At 43.2% G+C, this 18,061-nt stretch overlaps 2 protein-coding genes across 4 annotated transcripts; one reads left to right on the plus strand and one right to left on the minus strand.

The window, feature by feature from the left end:
- Positions 1-5,036: 5,036 nt before the first annotated feature.
- ppm1g (protein phosphatase, Mg2+/Mn2+ dependent, 1G) lies at positions 5,037-13,071 on the minus strand. Of its 3 annotated transcripts, none has more exons than XM_076155648.1 (14): positions 12,931-13,071; positions 12,489-12,625; positions 11,890-11,959; positions 11,572-11,657; positions 10,745-10,874; positions 10,354-10,465; positions 9,984-10,195; positions 9,667-9,860; positions 9,378-9,506; positions 9,067-9,169; positions 8,679-8,810; positions 8,384-8,513; positions 7,342-7,441; positions 5,037-6,697 (listed from the first exon to the last, which is right to left on the minus strand). In XM_076155648.1, exons 2-14 carry the CDS (start codon positions 12,597-12,599, stop codon positions 6,491-6,493), a joined length of 1,716 nt encoding a protein of 571 aa, XP_076011763.1. In that variant the 5' UTR covers positions 12,600-12,625; positions 12,931-13,071; the 3' UTR covers positions 5,037-6,490. The 3 variants fall into 3 exon arrangements, with proteins under 3 accessions (XP_076011763.1, XP_076011762.1, XP_076011761.1); XM_076155647.1 differs by having other exon boundaries at positions 9,667-9,863; XM_076155646.1 differs by having other exon boundaries at positions 9,667-9,866.
- An 81-nt stretch (positions 13,072-13,152) lies between these two features.
- On the plus strand, positions 13,153-16,618 carry mis12 (MIS12 kinetochore complex component). The gene is made up of 2 exons (XM_076155649.1): positions 13,153-13,564; positions 13,959-16,618. The coding sequence occupies exons 1-2, from the start codon at positions 13,154-13,156 to the stop codon at positions 14,226-14,228; spliced, it is 681 nt and encodes a 226-aa protein (XP_076011764.1). The 5' UTR covers position 13,153; the 3' UTR covers positions 14,229-16,618.
- Positions 16,619-18,061: the final 1,443 nt, after the last annotated feature.

The following is an 18,061-nucleotide window of genomic DNA, read 5'->3' on the forward strand; positions in this document are numbered from 1 at the left end:
TATCATGAAACATTTGAGTCTTCATACAAACTCTAATCTAGTCTAGAAAGTCAAATCTGCTCCTAATAACTGTCTCAATGCTGCTGCTTTTCAGAGAGAAATATAATGTGTTCCATCATCTTTTGTGCCACAGAGTTGACAAATTCAATCCTTGGACCAGTTGAAAGCTCAACACGTTATTTCAACACAGCTGAGGTTTTGTTGTAATTGGACTGGACCAGTTTCATTTGGACTTGTTTTGCCCTTTTACTGTTGTTGAAAAGAACCCTATAATTAGCCGAGTGTTCATATGATTAAGAGCTGCGTGCGACATAAGGACCACAGAGTTTGTGTGTTAGAGGGACAGCAGGTCACAAGATGATCCAGCCGTGGGGTAGAGACGCATTGCTGGGATCACAAGATGAATATAAGAATCTGCAATAAGTTTATTTCCACAGTAAGACGAGTTAAAGTCTTTGGGCTCTGTGAGGCTGCAATGCTCATTACACTGCAGGAAACAAAAACAGCTGGATGGGTGAAAACTGAGACACGATGCTTAAACAATGAGACGCACAGATTCTTGGTTGCAAAGCAAACAGAAGCAAGGCAGGAAAGAGAAGTAAAGTTAGTGTGTGTGTGTGATTTTTTTAAAGAAGAAAGGACCTGATAACAAGACAAGAAACTACATAACACTTTCTTTCACGTTGATTTAGGCCTAGATGGCCTTTTGGAAATGTTTTTTTTTTATTCATCAACTTGCTTACCTTTTTGATATCCCAAAATATATGAATGAGATCAAGCTATTGTCCTCTCTGCTTCCCCCAGAAAAGATTAACTGGGCTTTGACTCTGGGCTACTTTTGGTCGGCGGTCACTTATTCTGGACTTATTTTCATGGGCCCGATTGCTTGTTTGTCTTGCGTGATCTGGCGGTGTCAATGTGAGGCTTTCCCAGTTTAAAAAGCTAAACGAGGTCAGGAAGTTTTGTGAAGAACTGCAGGAATATTTTTTCCGAGCACATTAGCAGTATGAACACTTTCAATTGCAACCAGAGGAAAGAGAAAAGGAGTGTTAACGTACGGGTTGATCTCTGGTAATAGAAAGAGTTTGGTTACTGTAGTGAACGACTGACTTGTACATATTTGTCGTTGCTATCCAGCTATAATTGATGTGCTGAATTGATGAGTTTGAATTATGAGCCAAGTTAAAGCCAGACTAGTAGATATTTCTCATTGTTTTATTTCTTGAAGACGTGCAGCAACCAATCAACGATTCCAACGAACACAGGAAATGCGTGGCGGTTGTCAACCATATCCGTAGTTAATGTCAGTTATGATGAGAAACTGTCCCTCCCTTCCATGATGCATGTGACAGCGGAACGTCAACATTATATTTGACCACACTTTAATGATACCCAACACTCCAATAAACACATGCAAGCACACAATGAAGCTATTTATACTTTATACTGACTGTGCCTCCACACTCAAGATTTACTGTATAATGCACCAGAGTTCTGTTGTGCAGCCAAAATGACAAGAGTGATAAACATATAAAGCTCAAATAGAAAGAAAGTGGCACAATATAGCCCCCAGACCCAGGGTGCACAATATAACAGGTGACTTCTACTGATTCTGCCTCCTTCACCTCCTTCAAAAGGCTATAACACTTAGGATCGTACAGGACAAGACAAGAAAGACAAAGAACTGTGAGGGAGCGAGCGAGGGCGGAAGTCTCGCTGTGGATGAAGAAGAGTAAACATGCAGAGTAAACACCAAAGAACGACAGTCACAAAGGAACGGTTATGCGTGTGTGTTTACCTACTCGCATACTGTATGTCTGCATACATCCGATCTTTGTCTGCATTCAACTCAACTCAATTCAACTTTATTTATATAGCGGCAAATCACAACAAACGTTATCTCAAGGCACAATTCAACAAGTCTATGCTTTTATTCAGTTTGTAGGCTTTATTAGTGCACCTGTATACATGCTTATACACTAGCAGGTATATACGAGTACTGACCTGTTTTTGTGTGTGTGTGTCCATATAAAGTGATAATGCCTTAAATATAGTGGCTATTGCAAGACAATACTGCTTGATAAACAAGTATAATCCATAAAGTCTATGATCAGTGTGCTTGTTAGGGCAAAGCACGTAGAGACGGCACTTTTGTTGTACTGAGGGAACAGAGGGAAGAAGAGAGGTGCAGAGGAAGGGCATGGAGGGAAAAAGAGACAGAGGAGAGGTGAAAGAGAAGACCGGAATAGTAGGAAAGAGATGGAGCGATTTCCTGTTTTCCTGTACTGAAGGTTTGTCCAGGAACGTTCCACTCAACCGACCACAACTAGATACACAAGATAACCTCACATGTGTTCGTATGCATGACTGATGAATTCGGACCAATGTATTGTTGATGAAATCACCATAAAAGCTTTATTAGTTAAGTTTTTTATTTGTTTTAAATTGTTGAAACAAAATGATTCGAATGCATCACTTTGACTTTATAACAGACAGATTTTACTTGCAATAAAGTCATTTTTTAATGAGATATATCGAATTTTACTCAAGGCTTCGAGGTACTTTGTCCACCATACTCACCAGCAAAACACACACACACACGCACGCACACACACACACACACACACACACACACACACACACACACACACACACACACACACACACACACACACACACACAGAGGATGTGCCTGGAACTGACAAGCTGGCATATCCTGCCGGCAGAAGAACAGCTGACTGTGACAACTTCACATTTCCACTCTGATTGCGTGTGTTTGTGTGTGGGGGATGGCTTTAGTGTGTGAGTTAGTGAATACGTACGGATGTAACCACCGTGTCGTCCATGTTCCTGTATTACTGTAAGCGGTTATATATGACTTATATATTGCGTTTGTGAAATCATAAAAACCTGATGCATTTTTAGTAACTGAAATGTCACAATTAGAGACTTCTTCTGATGCAAGCATTAATAATGAGAATCCAGGTTAGATGTGCCTGCTTATGACAAACGGTTTCATTATATAAACTGGATCTTTACCTCCAAAAGTATGACCTCTATAATGTGGATGTGTGTGCGTATGTGTGTGTGTGCTGTGTGTAGGAATAATGCTCAACTTTGTGCAATGTGAAGTCAGTTTGAGGAGAGAGCGAGGGATTGAGAGAGACTACGTGTCTTGATGAATGCCTACAGTGTTTGCCTCCAGTTTGCTCTTGTGGTCAAACGTTCTATATAAGACCTGTTGGCTAGACAGCGTGCGCACACACACGCACACACGCACGCACGCACACACACACACACACACACGCACACACACACACACACACACACACACACACACACACACACACAGGCTGTACAATAACTACTGGGCTAGCTGGACTCCTGCGGTTCCCTTCCACAGTCATCAGTCAAGTTTAAGAGCCTGGAGACATATGCAGCGCCCCCAACACACACACAGCAAACTGGACAAGGACACTATTCAGATCTATACTAGTAGACTTTTACAAAGATCTATATAGTTAGTGCAGTGAGTGTGTATATGTAACAGCAACCTATCACAGCCTCACCATAGGACAAATATCCAAATGTCACCTTACTAGTAAAAGATTTGTTTAGAAATCAAAATCACATTTCTGGTAGATGAGCCAGGACCTGCAGCTGTGGAAAGAGAAGAAAATAGGATACTTATAAATTATATTTTAGTACTCAACCAGGGACACTAAGTCACATTCACTCAGTATAATCTCCCTAAGCCTCTGTCTGTCTTTCTGTCTGTCTGTCTGTCTGTCTGTCTGTCTGTCTGTCTGTTAGCAGGAAAACATTATTGACAGATTTCAGTGAAACTTGTTGGGCAGGTTGGACACGATGCAGGAGAGACAATGTACACAATTCTGTGCTGGTCATCCTGATGGTGGCGCTGTGTTTACGGCTTTTAAGTTTTGGCCTTTAACTGTAAGCAATATAATTAAAATTCCTTGTGTTAATTGTTGTAAAATGTCCTTACTGTTTTGCTATAACTGGCTGTCAAAGTGGAATGGTTGTGGCTCGAGAATGAATCGGCTGCAGCAACTAAACTTGGTGAAAATGTGCACAGGACTACTCTGCCTTGGTGGAGGTATGTCTTCTCGATCACTGAAGCTGCTGCTCTACACTTCCATAACAAAAAACATCCTGTGTGTGTATGTGTGTGCGTGTGGGAGTGGGTGGGTGGGTGGTTGTACAATGACATTTTTAGATTTCAAGGACAGAGTGTTTCCCTTGTTGTTTTCTATTGTTCCTTTAATGTCAGCGATCTTTGGAGAGCAGAGAGGAACACACAGGCCAGATGTTGATGTCCCCTCATGCTTCTGTTGAAATATGAAATACTGTACAACTAATCAGTTGCTTCTTTGTGTTTGGGGCGGCAGTCATGTGGCATAAAGGGCAGAGGGTGACATGGTTACATCCCTCTGCTAGATGAGGTTTTCTTGGATCAGAATCAATGTAATCAGCGGCGTAGTCATCCCAAATGTCTTTGCTGCCATCTACAGGCATGTTTGTGCACACACAGGATGTGGCCAACAACGTGACACCAACATATTAGAATTGACATGAATACTGTAAAGTTCCTCTAATTAAGGCTCAATTATGGAAGCTACAGATGATATCTATTAGTTAAATGTTTGAATATGGTGGCGTTTTAAGATGATTCTGACTGAATATACCATTTAGGTACAGATATTGAGATTACAGCCATTTTATATTAAATCACATTGAAAAGTGTTGAACTGTGTGATGTAGAGGGACAATTTATCTTTTTTTCGGAGTGAGAAAATTTTAAGTTAAAGTTAATACATGGCTGTAGTGTCCAGAGCCAAAAGTGAGGTGTCTTACTCTCACTGAGCGTAAGACATAAAGCTGTGTTGTCGCATTTCCTAAAAACACCCAGAAGCATTAATGCAAGTACCCGGCTACTCTACAACAGAATTCTTTAAAGCCTAAAAAAGAAAAGGCGCACTTATGAGCTCTAAAAAAAACAGGCAGGGATACTGTGGTCTCATTATTTTAAAAATGTATTTGTATTTACTTACATACTGGTGTCAAAAGTGTATGCACCAAAATGTCACATTGACTCACAATTACAAAGAAAATGCATTTTCTTTTTCTTCAATTACAAGTATTGAAAAAACTATGTACAGAAAAAAGGGCAAGGTGACAAAATAGTACACTTGAAACAAACATACCAGTTACACATGATGTAAATGAGCCTTCAGCAAATACAGAAAAACAATCCAAACTCTAATTGCCTTGGTGTGCTGGACTTCAAATCATATTTCCACTCAAATAACTTGGTGCTTCGTTTCCAGTCCAAAGTCTAATCTTTTCAGAATGTGCTCACAGAAGGGTTTGTTTAAAACAAAACTGTCAGATGGAACAAAAACAGAAATGGATTGGAGTGGAATCACTCTACTTTAAACACATTACATTCCAGAGAATCTTTAGCAGGTGTAACAATGGACACACAGAGTCAAAGGAGTGGAGAGAGGACGCATACCTGCTGTAAAGGGAACATTCCAATCACATGCACTCTAGATGGCCATAGACACGCCAGGTTGACCTCCGTCTGAGGTCAGTCCAATGTGACCTATTATGAAGCAACGACGAGCCCACTAGTTTCCAAAACCCAAAATTTAAGACAGGAAAAGACGCAAAGCAGGAATGGAGAGAAAGACGGGACTGTGGCTCTCTACTGTTAATCGATGCATGTTATGTGGGCAGAATGAAACGCTTGTGAAAGGGTGGATATGGGAGGCAAAAGAGCAAAATGGCAAACTAGAGAAATTGGACAAGAACCCACAATCCTTCAGTTCCTTCTTTTGGGAATCATCTCTCACAAACTGCCTGTAGAAAAGCACATGCAGCGAGAGAGAGCGAGTGAGAGAGAGAGAGACGCTGGACGAGCACTCCTTTTCATTTCAAATCTGACTTCTCAGGAGCTGCATCTTCCCGCACTCTTCCTTCTGATCAGTGTTTACCGAAGAGGGGTTCAATTACTTTGATGATGCAAAATGGTGCCGGTGAACAGAATTCACGGTTTGTATGGCACAATAACACCAACAGAGTGCAGCGCGGGAAAGTATTACTCGCTTGCAACGTGCATATTTAATAAAGCGCAAATGACCGTCTACATTTCCACCTGCATCTTCCTTCTAATGACAAATGAAATGAGTAATGAAATGACGTGCTGTTTGGCAAGTCTGCCTCCTCCGGGTTTAAGGAAAGAAAAGTGAGTCCAGCCTCTTTCCAACAACACCAAAAATCGTGGGGGACATTGTAGGTATGATCACTGTTCAATTAATCTTTGAACACAGCTATATTTGTGAACTCTGTTTTTATGTTGGACTTGACGATTGTGAGGTAAGGGACTAATTTTAAACAGAATGCGTCTCTGGAGTTTCCGGGGGCAGCTTGAGACCGGCTGCTCCCTCTGGTACACTTTGTCCGCCCTTTAGTCATTTTTAGCCTTTTTGCTGTCTTTTCCGTTTTCCCCTGACTCGACCGCCTCTTCCTCCTCTTGGAGCTTCCTCTTCTTGGGGTCGTCCGGCTGGCTCTGATCGGGGGAGGGGTGTGGCCGGAAGGTGATAATGATACAGGTCATGTTGTCGCATCCTGTTCCATCTCCAGAGGTGTCGGGAGCCAAACAGTGGTCCAACAGCTGCCGGGGCACAAAATGTACAGACGCATGCACAAGGGTTGATTCATGTTGAACTGATTACTGATCAATTTAGCCGGTCAGGATGATTTTGACAACCAAAGTCCTGCCTCCCATACAGGCTACCACCTACAGAGAAGACGGCAAATACAACTGCAAACTGAAGTGGGTATAATGCAAATATGTGAGTGTTGAAGCTGCAGATTGCTTCTTCTACGCTCGACCACACTGGACAGGGACGAGAAGACGAGAAGAAGCCTTTATCTTTATCCCCTTTCACACAGGCGGTGAGGAGGTATGTGAGAATGTCCGCCTCCTACCTGACCAGGAATTTCAGCGTTAAGGGAGACCACAGTTGTTTGCAGCTATTGTCCTGTTGCCCTTGGCTGCAAGTATGAAAGGGGAGAGACACTCTCGTATGCCAACGCCAAGATGGCAACGGCTTAGCTCACCAATATTCACTCGTTATTTGACCCTGGGGCCAATACAGTAGAACAAAAGTGGACGTGAACAAAACTTACTGACGTTGCCCTTAGACCTTAAAGAGACAATGCTTACTGCAGTGGATTAGAATGTTGTATTGTTATGGTGTTGAAGTACCAATCCAGTAGTAAGTACAAACATATATTAGTATTAGGAGCTCTGACCTCTTGCACTATGGAGGAGAGGGGTCTGATTTTGCCACTCTGGTCTGGTTTCATCCTCTCACTGATGAAGTCCACCACCTCCTGGCTGCTCAACACATTCCTGCACACAGATGGGAACACAAAGGACAGGTAAGGGGTTTGACAAAGGCCACGGATGCTGGGTGAGGCTGGAGAGGAACGCCAAAGAGAGGAAAAGTCTGGAAGCGAAGGAAGCGATGATCTACAGTATTGAGACAATGCACTAAAGACTCAGCAGGCCATCTACCTCTATTCCAGTGTTTGACACCGTTGACGTGGAACCTTCTCTCTCTGCTACTGTGCTAAATTGGTCCAGGTCATATGCTGTGTTGTTGCTAGTGGCAATTTTAAATCTAATACAGGACCCACGACGTGGGATGATCCTCAGGTTTCAATCCTGTGGCTTTCGGCTGATTCGAAATCCTGCTGCAAGAATTCTGGCCAGTACAAAATAGAACTGAACACATTTGTCTATACCCGTTTACACCCGCCTGCAACCGGGCCCTAAATGACACTATACTAGAACTAAAGTACACTACTGCACGCTAACATGTCTAATGAATTCATGTGACTTCATTTCTGTAACCTGTTCTTGATGTTACTCCTCATGTCTACTTGTATATCTACGCAAATCCCATTGAATTAGCGTACGCTGGCTGCAGGGGCTTAGGAGTTTTTAACGCGAGTACAGCACAGTGCTGAGTGATACAGCAACTACACTACACACACACACGAGCTACACTCACAAATGGTCAAGTGTTTTTCTCAAGCAGTTCCTGAGGGCCGGTGCAGCCGAGTCTGGCCTCAGAATGACAGTGACAGGGATGAGCAGTGTTCTGGAAAGGACCGTGTGAAAGCAGATTCAGTCTTTCTTGGCACATTTAGAGTGGCTGTCCTGCAAATTGTGGACGAGTGTGTTGATATATTGTTATCCATTTATATTATCTAGTGAGCACAATGAAGCAATACACCTGCCAATCAATCTTAAAATAGAATTCAATTCTTGCGTCATGCTGCCACCCACCAGATGCCATCACAGGCAATGACCATGAAGTCGTTGTCTTCATTTAGCGTCAGGACTTTGACATCTGGCATGGCAGAAATCATCTGCTCCTCTGGGGGCAGAACCTTGTTCCTCTTGTAGAAGTGGTCACCTGACAGGGAACCAACAACATCAGCATGTGGTTGAGAGGTCATTCTTGGTCCACACCAGATCATCACGTAAGAGGGGAACCCACTTATGATGATCCCAACATTTCAAGAATGGGTTCATGTATTCATGATTGTTGTAGTTATACAGGAAACACACACACACACACCTATAGCTCTGGAGAGGTTCAGTCCACCATTGACTCTTCCATCTATTGTGACTTTCCCCCCAGCGTTCTTAATGCGAGCGAGTTCCACCTCATCTTCTGGCTTGTGGTCGTACGACATGTCAACAGCCTTGCCTGCAGGCACATGGGGAGGGAACTTTACATTAACCACCTGAGAATGACTGCAAAGCCTCCAATACAAACAACTTAAACACAACGTTGCTTATTAGCTGTTGAACATTAAGATGACGGTGCCACGGTAGAGAACAACAATAGATCAAACGTAGAGAACTACGTTTGATCTATTATAGAGAGTCTGAGGTTTACTTTGATTACATTTTTTTTAGAGCCAATAAAATCTTAGTCTATATGTGAAATGTTTCAAACCTACCGCGCTCAGACACCACACAGCGAGAGTCTCCAGCATTAGCCACAATTAGCTGCTTCCCCCGGATCAGAGCCACTACAGCTGTGGTGCCGCTGTCGGAGCCGGGCTGTAAACGGAGACGCCACACAAACACACAGTTATGCTTTTGCCATCCAGCTGAAAGGGTTGTTAATGGATTCAATGGCTGCCATTTCTGATGTGCCAAGAGTGCGTTTGTCATAACTGACGCGTTACAACTATTTTAGGATCACAAGTCATCTGTGACATCCCATAATAGTCTGTTGGAGGCTTTCATTTAACGCTGATTTACAGACCTCCTCCTTGCCATCCATTCCGGGTAGACACATTTCCTCCTCATCTTCATCCTCAGAGTCTTCCTCTCCTTCTTCAGTGTCCTCCTCTTCCTCCATCTCACTGCTGTCGCCTTCCTCTCCACTTCCATCCTAAAAATACATAAGACGTGTTTATAAGTTATTCAAACAAATGCACCTCTGTATTGTCCGTCATAACAATAAAGTCAGACTTTGAATAATTTGAAATGGTGCGACAATTGTTGGTCCATCTAATTCAATAAGCCCTAAAACCCTGGCTTCCTGCTCCCACCTCTTCCTCGCTGCCCTCCTCCTCCTCTCCTTCCTCAGACTCCTCGCTGTCTTCAAAGAACCTGGACTTGGTATCTCCCGGGGCTTTGGAAGCCAAGGACGAGCAGGAGGGGCCAGCATCTCCTTCTGCTTTGCCAGCCTTTTCTTTGCCATTGGAGCTTCCAGAGCCTCCACCGCTGCCTCCTTCTGCTGCTGCTGCTGTGGAGAAGACCAGATGTTGGACAGGAGAAGACAAAAACAGAAGCAGAGAACATAGGAGGAGTTGTCCGACCTCAGTGGTGCAACTTTCCTCTTGCAAATATACTTTTAGCTCCTTACCTGCAGAGGAGCCCTCAGCTGCTGCTGCTGCTGCACCTCCTCCTCCGGCTCTCCGACAAGCTCGCAACTTGGAACCAGCAGCTGCTCGTTCACCCTTAGCTTGGCCATTGCTCTCCTCTTCCACCTCTCCATTGAGCTCGTCCTTTTTCTCTTCTTCCTTTTTGTCATCAGAGGCCTCACTGTTCGAACAGGATGCCTTCTTAGCTGCCGCACTACGGTTAGAAACAAGGAAACAATGGGGTCAAACAGCTCATTAGCACAGAAATCCTTTAAGATCCTGCAAGAATCCAGAGCAATGTTTATGAGGAATTATCCACATGTCACCAGTTGATCTTGTATGGTTGAGATAAGGACTCATGGGTTAAAGTACCTGATGGCAGCAGCGTGCTTGACAGCGTTGCGGTTCTGGCCATACCGCACTAGCAGCTCCTCTATGGTCATCGTGGCCTCCTCATGGAGCAAAGCTGCTTCCTCTGTGTCCACTGAACAAAGGAGGAGAAACAGGAGGGCAGAGAGATGTTAGAGGGGAGCTTCATGCACAGGGAGACTCAGCGAGGGGGTCATTCAGGATTTTACAGTCAACAAACTTCACAAACTCTAATGGAACAATGCTGACTTGTTTAAGTTAAATATGTCTCCTGTATGTATTATTATTCATCATGCTAGATACCAATATGAGGTGTTATAGAAGACATGACCAGGGCCTGATGTTCATTAAACCACACTGTGTGGAAATGTTGCTGGTGGTGGGCTGCACTCACAGTCATCCTCATCTGCCACCTTTTCACTAGGCGGCTCTTCAGTGGGACGCCCAGCGATCTGGACCAGCTCTTTGATAACTTCCTCGGTGGTCATTCTGCTGTCGATGGCCAGGAAGGCATCTTCCAGAGCCTGACAAAGACCATGCACACAATTTTATTTCAAGGATAGTGTGATTCACACCTGCAACACAAGCTCAGGGCATGTCTGAGCCACAGCTAAAGGTTCTGCTGTCTTTACTACGCTCCAAGGTGAACCAAATGATGTGAAAGGTAGTAGCCTCGTGTAATTATATACCTCATATCCTATATATCATATAACTACTTACTATATATATATTATGTGCATGTAGTTATTGGAATAATACCTGAGAAAGTGAAGAGACCTTAACAGCTGTTCAGGCTGAAATGACATCACTTTTGTTTGTTCAACTGTATCAGAAAGTGAACTAATGATATTGTCCTGTTGAATATTAATATTGATCCACTACCTCCTTCTACTCCTCCAGCTCAGCGAGCAGAACCTGTCTGCCACACACTGCTTATATTAGTAATGTTTGAGGGAAGGAAGAGTGTGCAGACTTCACTTTTTCCTTGATGAGTTAGTGCTTAAAACTTTTATTTTAGCCCAAACTTACTCTACAATTGCACTACTTTCATTGCTTTAGATATTCTGGCGTGAATGATTGTCTTTGGACGGATCTATCCTACCGACACACACCTTAACTCATTTGTCCCCACGCTGTACACACTGTGCACATCATGATCTTTGCACCATTAAAAGAAGAAACAAACAGCCAGGCAATGCTGTGGCCTGTGCAGCTTTTCACCTTTTGCAGTTTGCCATCTTTGTAAGTCTTCTGCTCTTTTATTGTGTCAGGAAGGTACTTTGAACAATACAGGGCCACTTCCTCACCTACAAAGAAGAAAATGTGGTCAATGCTCAGCACAGTGTGGTGTATGTATACACAACGTCTGAAGTCTTCAGGAGAAACCAGGATGTTTGGAAAAGTATTTTATATTAATATGATGTGATAATGTTCACCGTTAGTAACAAAAATGGTTGCCCGAGTCAAGAAGTAGAGCTAAGTATTGGACAGCGGCAGGTTAATAGCCTGAAAGACAGCAGAAATGTGAGACGTTGTTACCTCCATGTCCATCATACACAGCAAACATGGCCGTCTCATCATCAAACTCAGGGATACAATTGTGAGCATCCTAGGAAACAGAAACAAACAGCATAAAATCACAAATTCATACAAATATTCCAATTACAAATATATATGTATATATTTAGGAAGGTACATCTGGAACTAAATTAACATTGCCCATAATGTTTGCACCAGTTTACTAAATACATACATTCAAGTCAAATGTAATGACTTTTGCGTCATGATGATTGCACATGTTCATATTTTTACTTTTGTTTTCATATTACAGGAGTGGCATCTGCATCATATGGTGACTTATGAATACTGATAAAAAGGCAATACACAGTATATTCGATTTACTCATCGAGAGAATGACCAGAACCCCTGATGTGCAGAAGTGCACTACATCGAAGCCCTTCATCCTCCTTAGAAAGGAGCTGTCAGCTGCACTGTACATCGACTGTCGCAAAGGGAGTCAGAGAGAAATCGACACTTTATCGCGCCATTTACAATTTAGGACATTTTCTCTCTCTCTCCGTACACGTCACATCAAAAGCTCCCTGGCTGCGTGTGGATCATTCACTTTTATGTCTCACCTCCATGGACACACGCCAGCCCTGCATGGCAGAGAAGCCGTAGCTCATGCTGCTGTTGCCGCCATCAGAAGAGGTCTTGGTCGTGCTGGGTTGCGACAGATAAGCCCCCATGGTTGTTGGCTTATATGGCTATATACCTGCCGAGGAGACAACACGGGGAAAATACGCAGTTTAGGTCCACACAAAGATGCGCATATGTATACCTAACTATCCCACTGCGTTTGACTAACTCTATTGTGCTAGTGAGGTTGACCAAGTACGGTTGCTAGCTAGCGAATGTTAGCAACACAACAACAAAAAGTGGACGCAGAGGCTAGCTAACGTTAGCGTGCTAACAGGAGGAAACCAGGCTAAAACTTCCAGCCATAACCTCTGCCCCCGCCGGGCGGGCGGCTGCGCAGGTCCGCGGGGACCGGGCACATATCAAAGATGGTGGCTTTACCTCTGTGGCAAAGCTGAGCGGAGCTTATAAATGAGTCCCGGAAAGAGGAATTCACATAGGAATCAGTGCACGTGTAGACGCGAAAAGCCGCTAACAACACAGAGTGGTTTAAGAGAGAAGTGGGGCAGTGCAGGAAGTGAAGGCGCGCGCATGCTCCCTCCTTCATAAAAGGGGGAGCGGCACAGCTCAACGTCGTACGTCATTGCGTCTTCGGCAGTTAAACATGGCGCGGGAAACGGAGGGAGAAACTGAGATGGCTGCCCGCGAAGGACTCCTTGACGAGGCGGATAGCTTACAGCCCAACTCGAACCTGTATGAGGCGCAGTTCTTTGGCTTCACTCCGGACACGTGCATGCTAAGGATTTACAGCGCGTTTCAGGACTGTCTGTGCGAAATGTTAGTGGTAGTGGAGAAGGTGTGTGTGAGACACTTGAAGAGCAGCGAGGCGGACGAGGAGCGTCTCCGCTCCCAGGCCAGGGAGTGTACCCGCAAACTGCAGCTGTTCCTGGACGAGCGCTTCAAGCAGATATCACAGCGGATGGGACCGCTGCTGGTCAACCGCTGCCTCTCCGTGCCGACGAATGTGCTTCTACCCGAAAACCAGCAACACCGCAACTACCCTCAAGACGTTCAGGTAGGTTCAAGGAGATGACCAAGTAAATATTGTATCATGTTAGAACAAAATGGAATAGATGTACATCATTCAAACACCACCAGACAACTGCTATTAAAGAACTAATTTGTAATAGTAAATACATAAAAGAATGGAATTATAAACCACTGTAGGTGTTGTTGTACCATAGAAAGCATCTGACACCTAATTTTCCCAATTTTTGAGTTGGCACATGAATGCAACATTCTGAGAGAGCCCTCAGTCGGTACACAACAAATGAATTAACACTTTGAATGAATTTGAACATCTCTGCTGTAATGCTTTTATTCAAATATACTGTATTTTGTTTGTGTTTTCGGGAGGCAGAGAAAATGTTTGACATCTCTGCTTTTGATTGTGTTTCCATTCCTTGCAGGAGCTGTTGAGACTGGAGTCTTCAATCGCAGATCTCCAGGGAGCCTATGAAGCAGAAGTGTGTGCTAGACAGGCTCTGCTCGCTGAACTGGAGGAGCAGAAGGAGGTACTGAAGCAGCTGAATGGGATCCAGGAATGGGTCACAGAGCTCCAGGCAGCATGGGTCAGAGAGGGGATGGGCAGCTTCCATGAAAGTTTCCGACTGGTGACAGAATCAGTAAAGAGACTGGAAGATGCCATCGGGGAGATTTGCAGCAAAGCTGTGAAATGAAGAGAAGTTGGATTTAGTTGTGCTTCAAACTTTGGCCACATTATTTTTGAATTCTGCATTGTTTTCAATCCATTTAATAAATGTGTAATATTTCAATCAGCAGTGGCAAGGCAGAAATGCACCTCAGTGTGCTCTCACATTTACTACTGAATGCAGATTCATGTCTGTTTTCATCTGGTTTGGTAAGAAATCATGATGTGATGGTGCAGTATGTTTATCATTTGAACATCCAGTTGAGCTGCTCAGCTGTCAGTAGCCGGTGTCTGTGCTGGGCAGGTTTCAGGAGTGGCTGTTTGAAGGAAGAGGAGGACATTCATTCTCAGACGATGCTTAAAAAAAGGTGAAAGAGGTTGATTTCCTCTCTCGCCACTGCTCTGCTAAAAGTGACACATTACACATCAGCATTGGTTACACTTTGTGAGCCTATTAAGTACAAGTAGCTCGGTCTTGCTTTACTTTGCAAATGATTTCCAGCAGAGGGCGCTATCTGCATGGCAGTGTTACTTGTGGCTGATCTGACAAACTGAACTGGAATACGAATACATGGGTTGATGAAAGCTCACAACACTGGGCCAGGACTTAAATATTTTTATAGAAGAAACATAAATACTAATGTGTTGATGTTGACAAAGTGAATCCTCCATCAAAGGTATTCATCTGTTTTACTCACTCCTACACTGAATAACTATATTCTCTGTACTCCCCTGGAACTGTAATTATAGTTTACATTTATTGTATTTCCATATTTTTAAATTCAAGTTTAAACAATTGAACCTTTAAGACTTTATTGTTTGCCGAAGATGCAAAGACTTGTTTTGTCCATGAAACTTGCTCTCTGACTTTAAAGATTGACCACTTCCTGTTGTATCCAGTTGGGGGCAGTATCCTCACATGATGTGACCTAACACTGGGTTTATCCTTTGTAACTTCAGTGGTGGACTGTGTTCATCTGTCACATTAGATATTTAAAACCCTTCAAATGTGGTATTCTGATGATACTTACCACTGTGTCCCTCTTACTTCATCCTTGCGTTGCGTTATGATGTATTCCTTTACAACCGCCCATCTACTTTGACTGAAATAGGTTTCACATCATTCTTCACTTTCAGAGATAGTGCAGTAGGTACAAGCTGAGTTTTCCAGTGATTTGTCAGTGGCAAGTTTTCACTGATCAGAAAATAGAGGGGCATTAACACAGATTCATTACTTTCCTTATTGTTGTTCCTGTGCTAGTGAGTTAATGATGTCACAATTATTGAAACCTGCAGCACATAACATATTTTGAGATGTTGCATATCCAGAGACAGTGTAATTGTTATTACTGCCCCAACAACAAGTGCAACTGAGGGAAAGTAAGACAACAACAACAACAACAACAACAGGTCCAAAGCAAACAATCAACATTTGTTTTAGCCACTGCTTTTTTTTCAGTGGGAATTCTGGAATGTGTGAGTGTGTGTGTGTGTGTTTGCGCCTGTGCCACCTGCCCATGTGTGACTCACTTGTGGAATGATCTGTCCAGATGGGGAGGTGTGAGAAGCACTTATGCACCAAAGGCAGCATGACGTGCATATTTGTGAGACGTTTTTATGTGTTGATTGATTGATTGAGGATGGAAAATAATGAATTTACAAGCTTCCAATACACATTTGCTTCATGCCTTTTTTTCCATTGTTTATGTTATGTGGAATTAAACATGTTGGCATGACTTTAAAAAAAAATCTAAAATACACATTGGGTCTGAGAGAAATGTTTTTATTGATAAACTCTTTAAATTATTTAACAATTATGTTAAATATTATATAAATATTAAGTATTAAGTATTTAATATTTTACCTTTTTATTGTTTTGTAAATTATTTTAGTGTGTATTTTTTTACTTATTCATTTATTCAATCAATCGAATGCACCTGTAACATAACATACTGAGTTGCACCTGAGTGTATGAAAAGTGTTATACGGTATATATTGATTGTTTGATTGAATTTATTGTATTATTGATTGTTTCTTCTCAGCCCTGTTTAGACACATTATGAGCTGTGCCAAAGCCACCGTAGCCACTTATTTGCCTTCCTCCACCTCAGACAACTAACACCTTACACCTGCCCTCTGTTCAAGTGGCTCCTCTGGGCAGAAAAAGCAGAAGCACAATTAGTCCTTGAACTCATCTCATACTGACTGGACCACTGAGGCAAACACACTCTCCTTCAGTATCAGTGATCTTATGTACCTCAACACATCCCACTGTGTTGTCTTGCTCAGACCCTGCACCATCACCATATATCTGCCCGTGTTTATGTTACCGTGTGTCACTTTTCTACGGTATGGGTGTGAACACAGCTGTCTGCTCTGCTTTTCTCCTAAACCGTGCAAAGTGTGAGCTACAATAAATTATGAATACTGCCTTCCGATTGTGTGTGTTTATGTCTGACTGCTTGTCTGTGTATGATACCCTGTGCATCTTCTGAAAGCTATAAAAGATGTCAAACACTACAAGGGCACAGCTGTATGCAGCTGTCTGCACACAAGCACGCACACTCTCACACTTGGTGCTGGCTGGCAGAGTGTAAAGGAAAAAGAGTGAACAAAAGAACCAGCGAGTGTGTTCATTTTGCAGTGTATGCCCAAAAAGTCACACTGTTGTCCTAAACAGCTTTGGCACTGGCCTGCTGCTCTCTCTCTCTGTGTGTGTGAGAGAGTGTCTTGGTGTTTGGGTGGTGTAAACAGTTGTCTGTCATGTGTCTGTAGTAGTGACAGTGTGTAGGTCTATTTGTTGATGATGTTGTGAATGTATCTGAGTGATTTTGTGTGTGAGAGAATGAGTGAAGACAGCATATGGACAATGCCCTCCCTTCCTGTTGGGAGGGGAACAAAGTGGAACTCTGGGAACCACAGTTTGACCTCTGACCTCTTAGGATCACACATACATAAAGACACACACACACACACAGCTGTCTTCACTTCACCTAACTGTCCTAAGATAGAGACGTAGAGGATAGAGAAGGTGAGAGTGACACTCAGGCAGGCAGACAGAGTTGTTTTCTCAGGCTCTCTGTGTGTGTGTGCTTGTGTGTGCTTGTGTGTAGATGTGATTGTCTTAACCCACGTGCCAACCAGCAGGGAGACCAACGCACTACAGCACATTGTCTTTTCCTCATTCCAACCGTCGTTTACAGCTGTCTGTCAGTGTGATGTCACAGATTAGCAGGAACGAAACACCTGAATGCTCCCTAACACACATCAACCTCCACCACTCAACGCATTGATCCGCTGGATTCAAACCGACAAATTGAGAGAAGCAGGGAGGAAGGGACCCAACAAAAAGATTGGAAAAAGAAAGAAAGAGGAGAGGTGAGAGGAGAGGAGAAGAGGTGAAGAAGAGCAGAGCAGCAGCTGGCAGGTGTCAGGAGTCACAAAGGGCCATCTGTCCATCCACACACACACACATACACACAGAGCCAGAGATATTCAGATATGGCTTTGTGTGGAAGCATGTGATCCACTCTGACCGCTCAACGGCAAACTTTGTGTCTGTGTGTGTGTGTGTCTTATAGTATTTGAGTGATCAGTCATCCGTTTAATTAAATATTTTTTAGGAGATGTTTAAACTTTATTTGAGTTTTCTCTCCGTATAACAAAATGTTATTATTACATATTAACCTGTGTGTAGTATTATTCAATTTTAAGAATGTTTATGTGTGTGTGCAAGACGATTAAATCACCACCTAACCGCCGACCTGCCGTCCTGCATCCAAAAGTATTTCTCACTATGAGCCCAGAGAAACCAAGACAGTGACAAAACAGAGCTGAGTTCCACAGCACACACACACACAT

Source organism: Genypterus blacodes, unplaced genomic scaffold (assembly GCF_046128005.1).
Source record: "Genypterus blacodes isolate CSIRO-AG114 ecotype Tasmania unplaced genomic scaffold, CSIRO-AGI_Gbla_v1 ptg000067l_1, whole genome shotgun sequence".
NCBI lineage: Eukaryota > Metazoa > Chordata > Actinopteri > Ophidiiformes > Ophidiidae > Genypterus > Genypterus blacodes.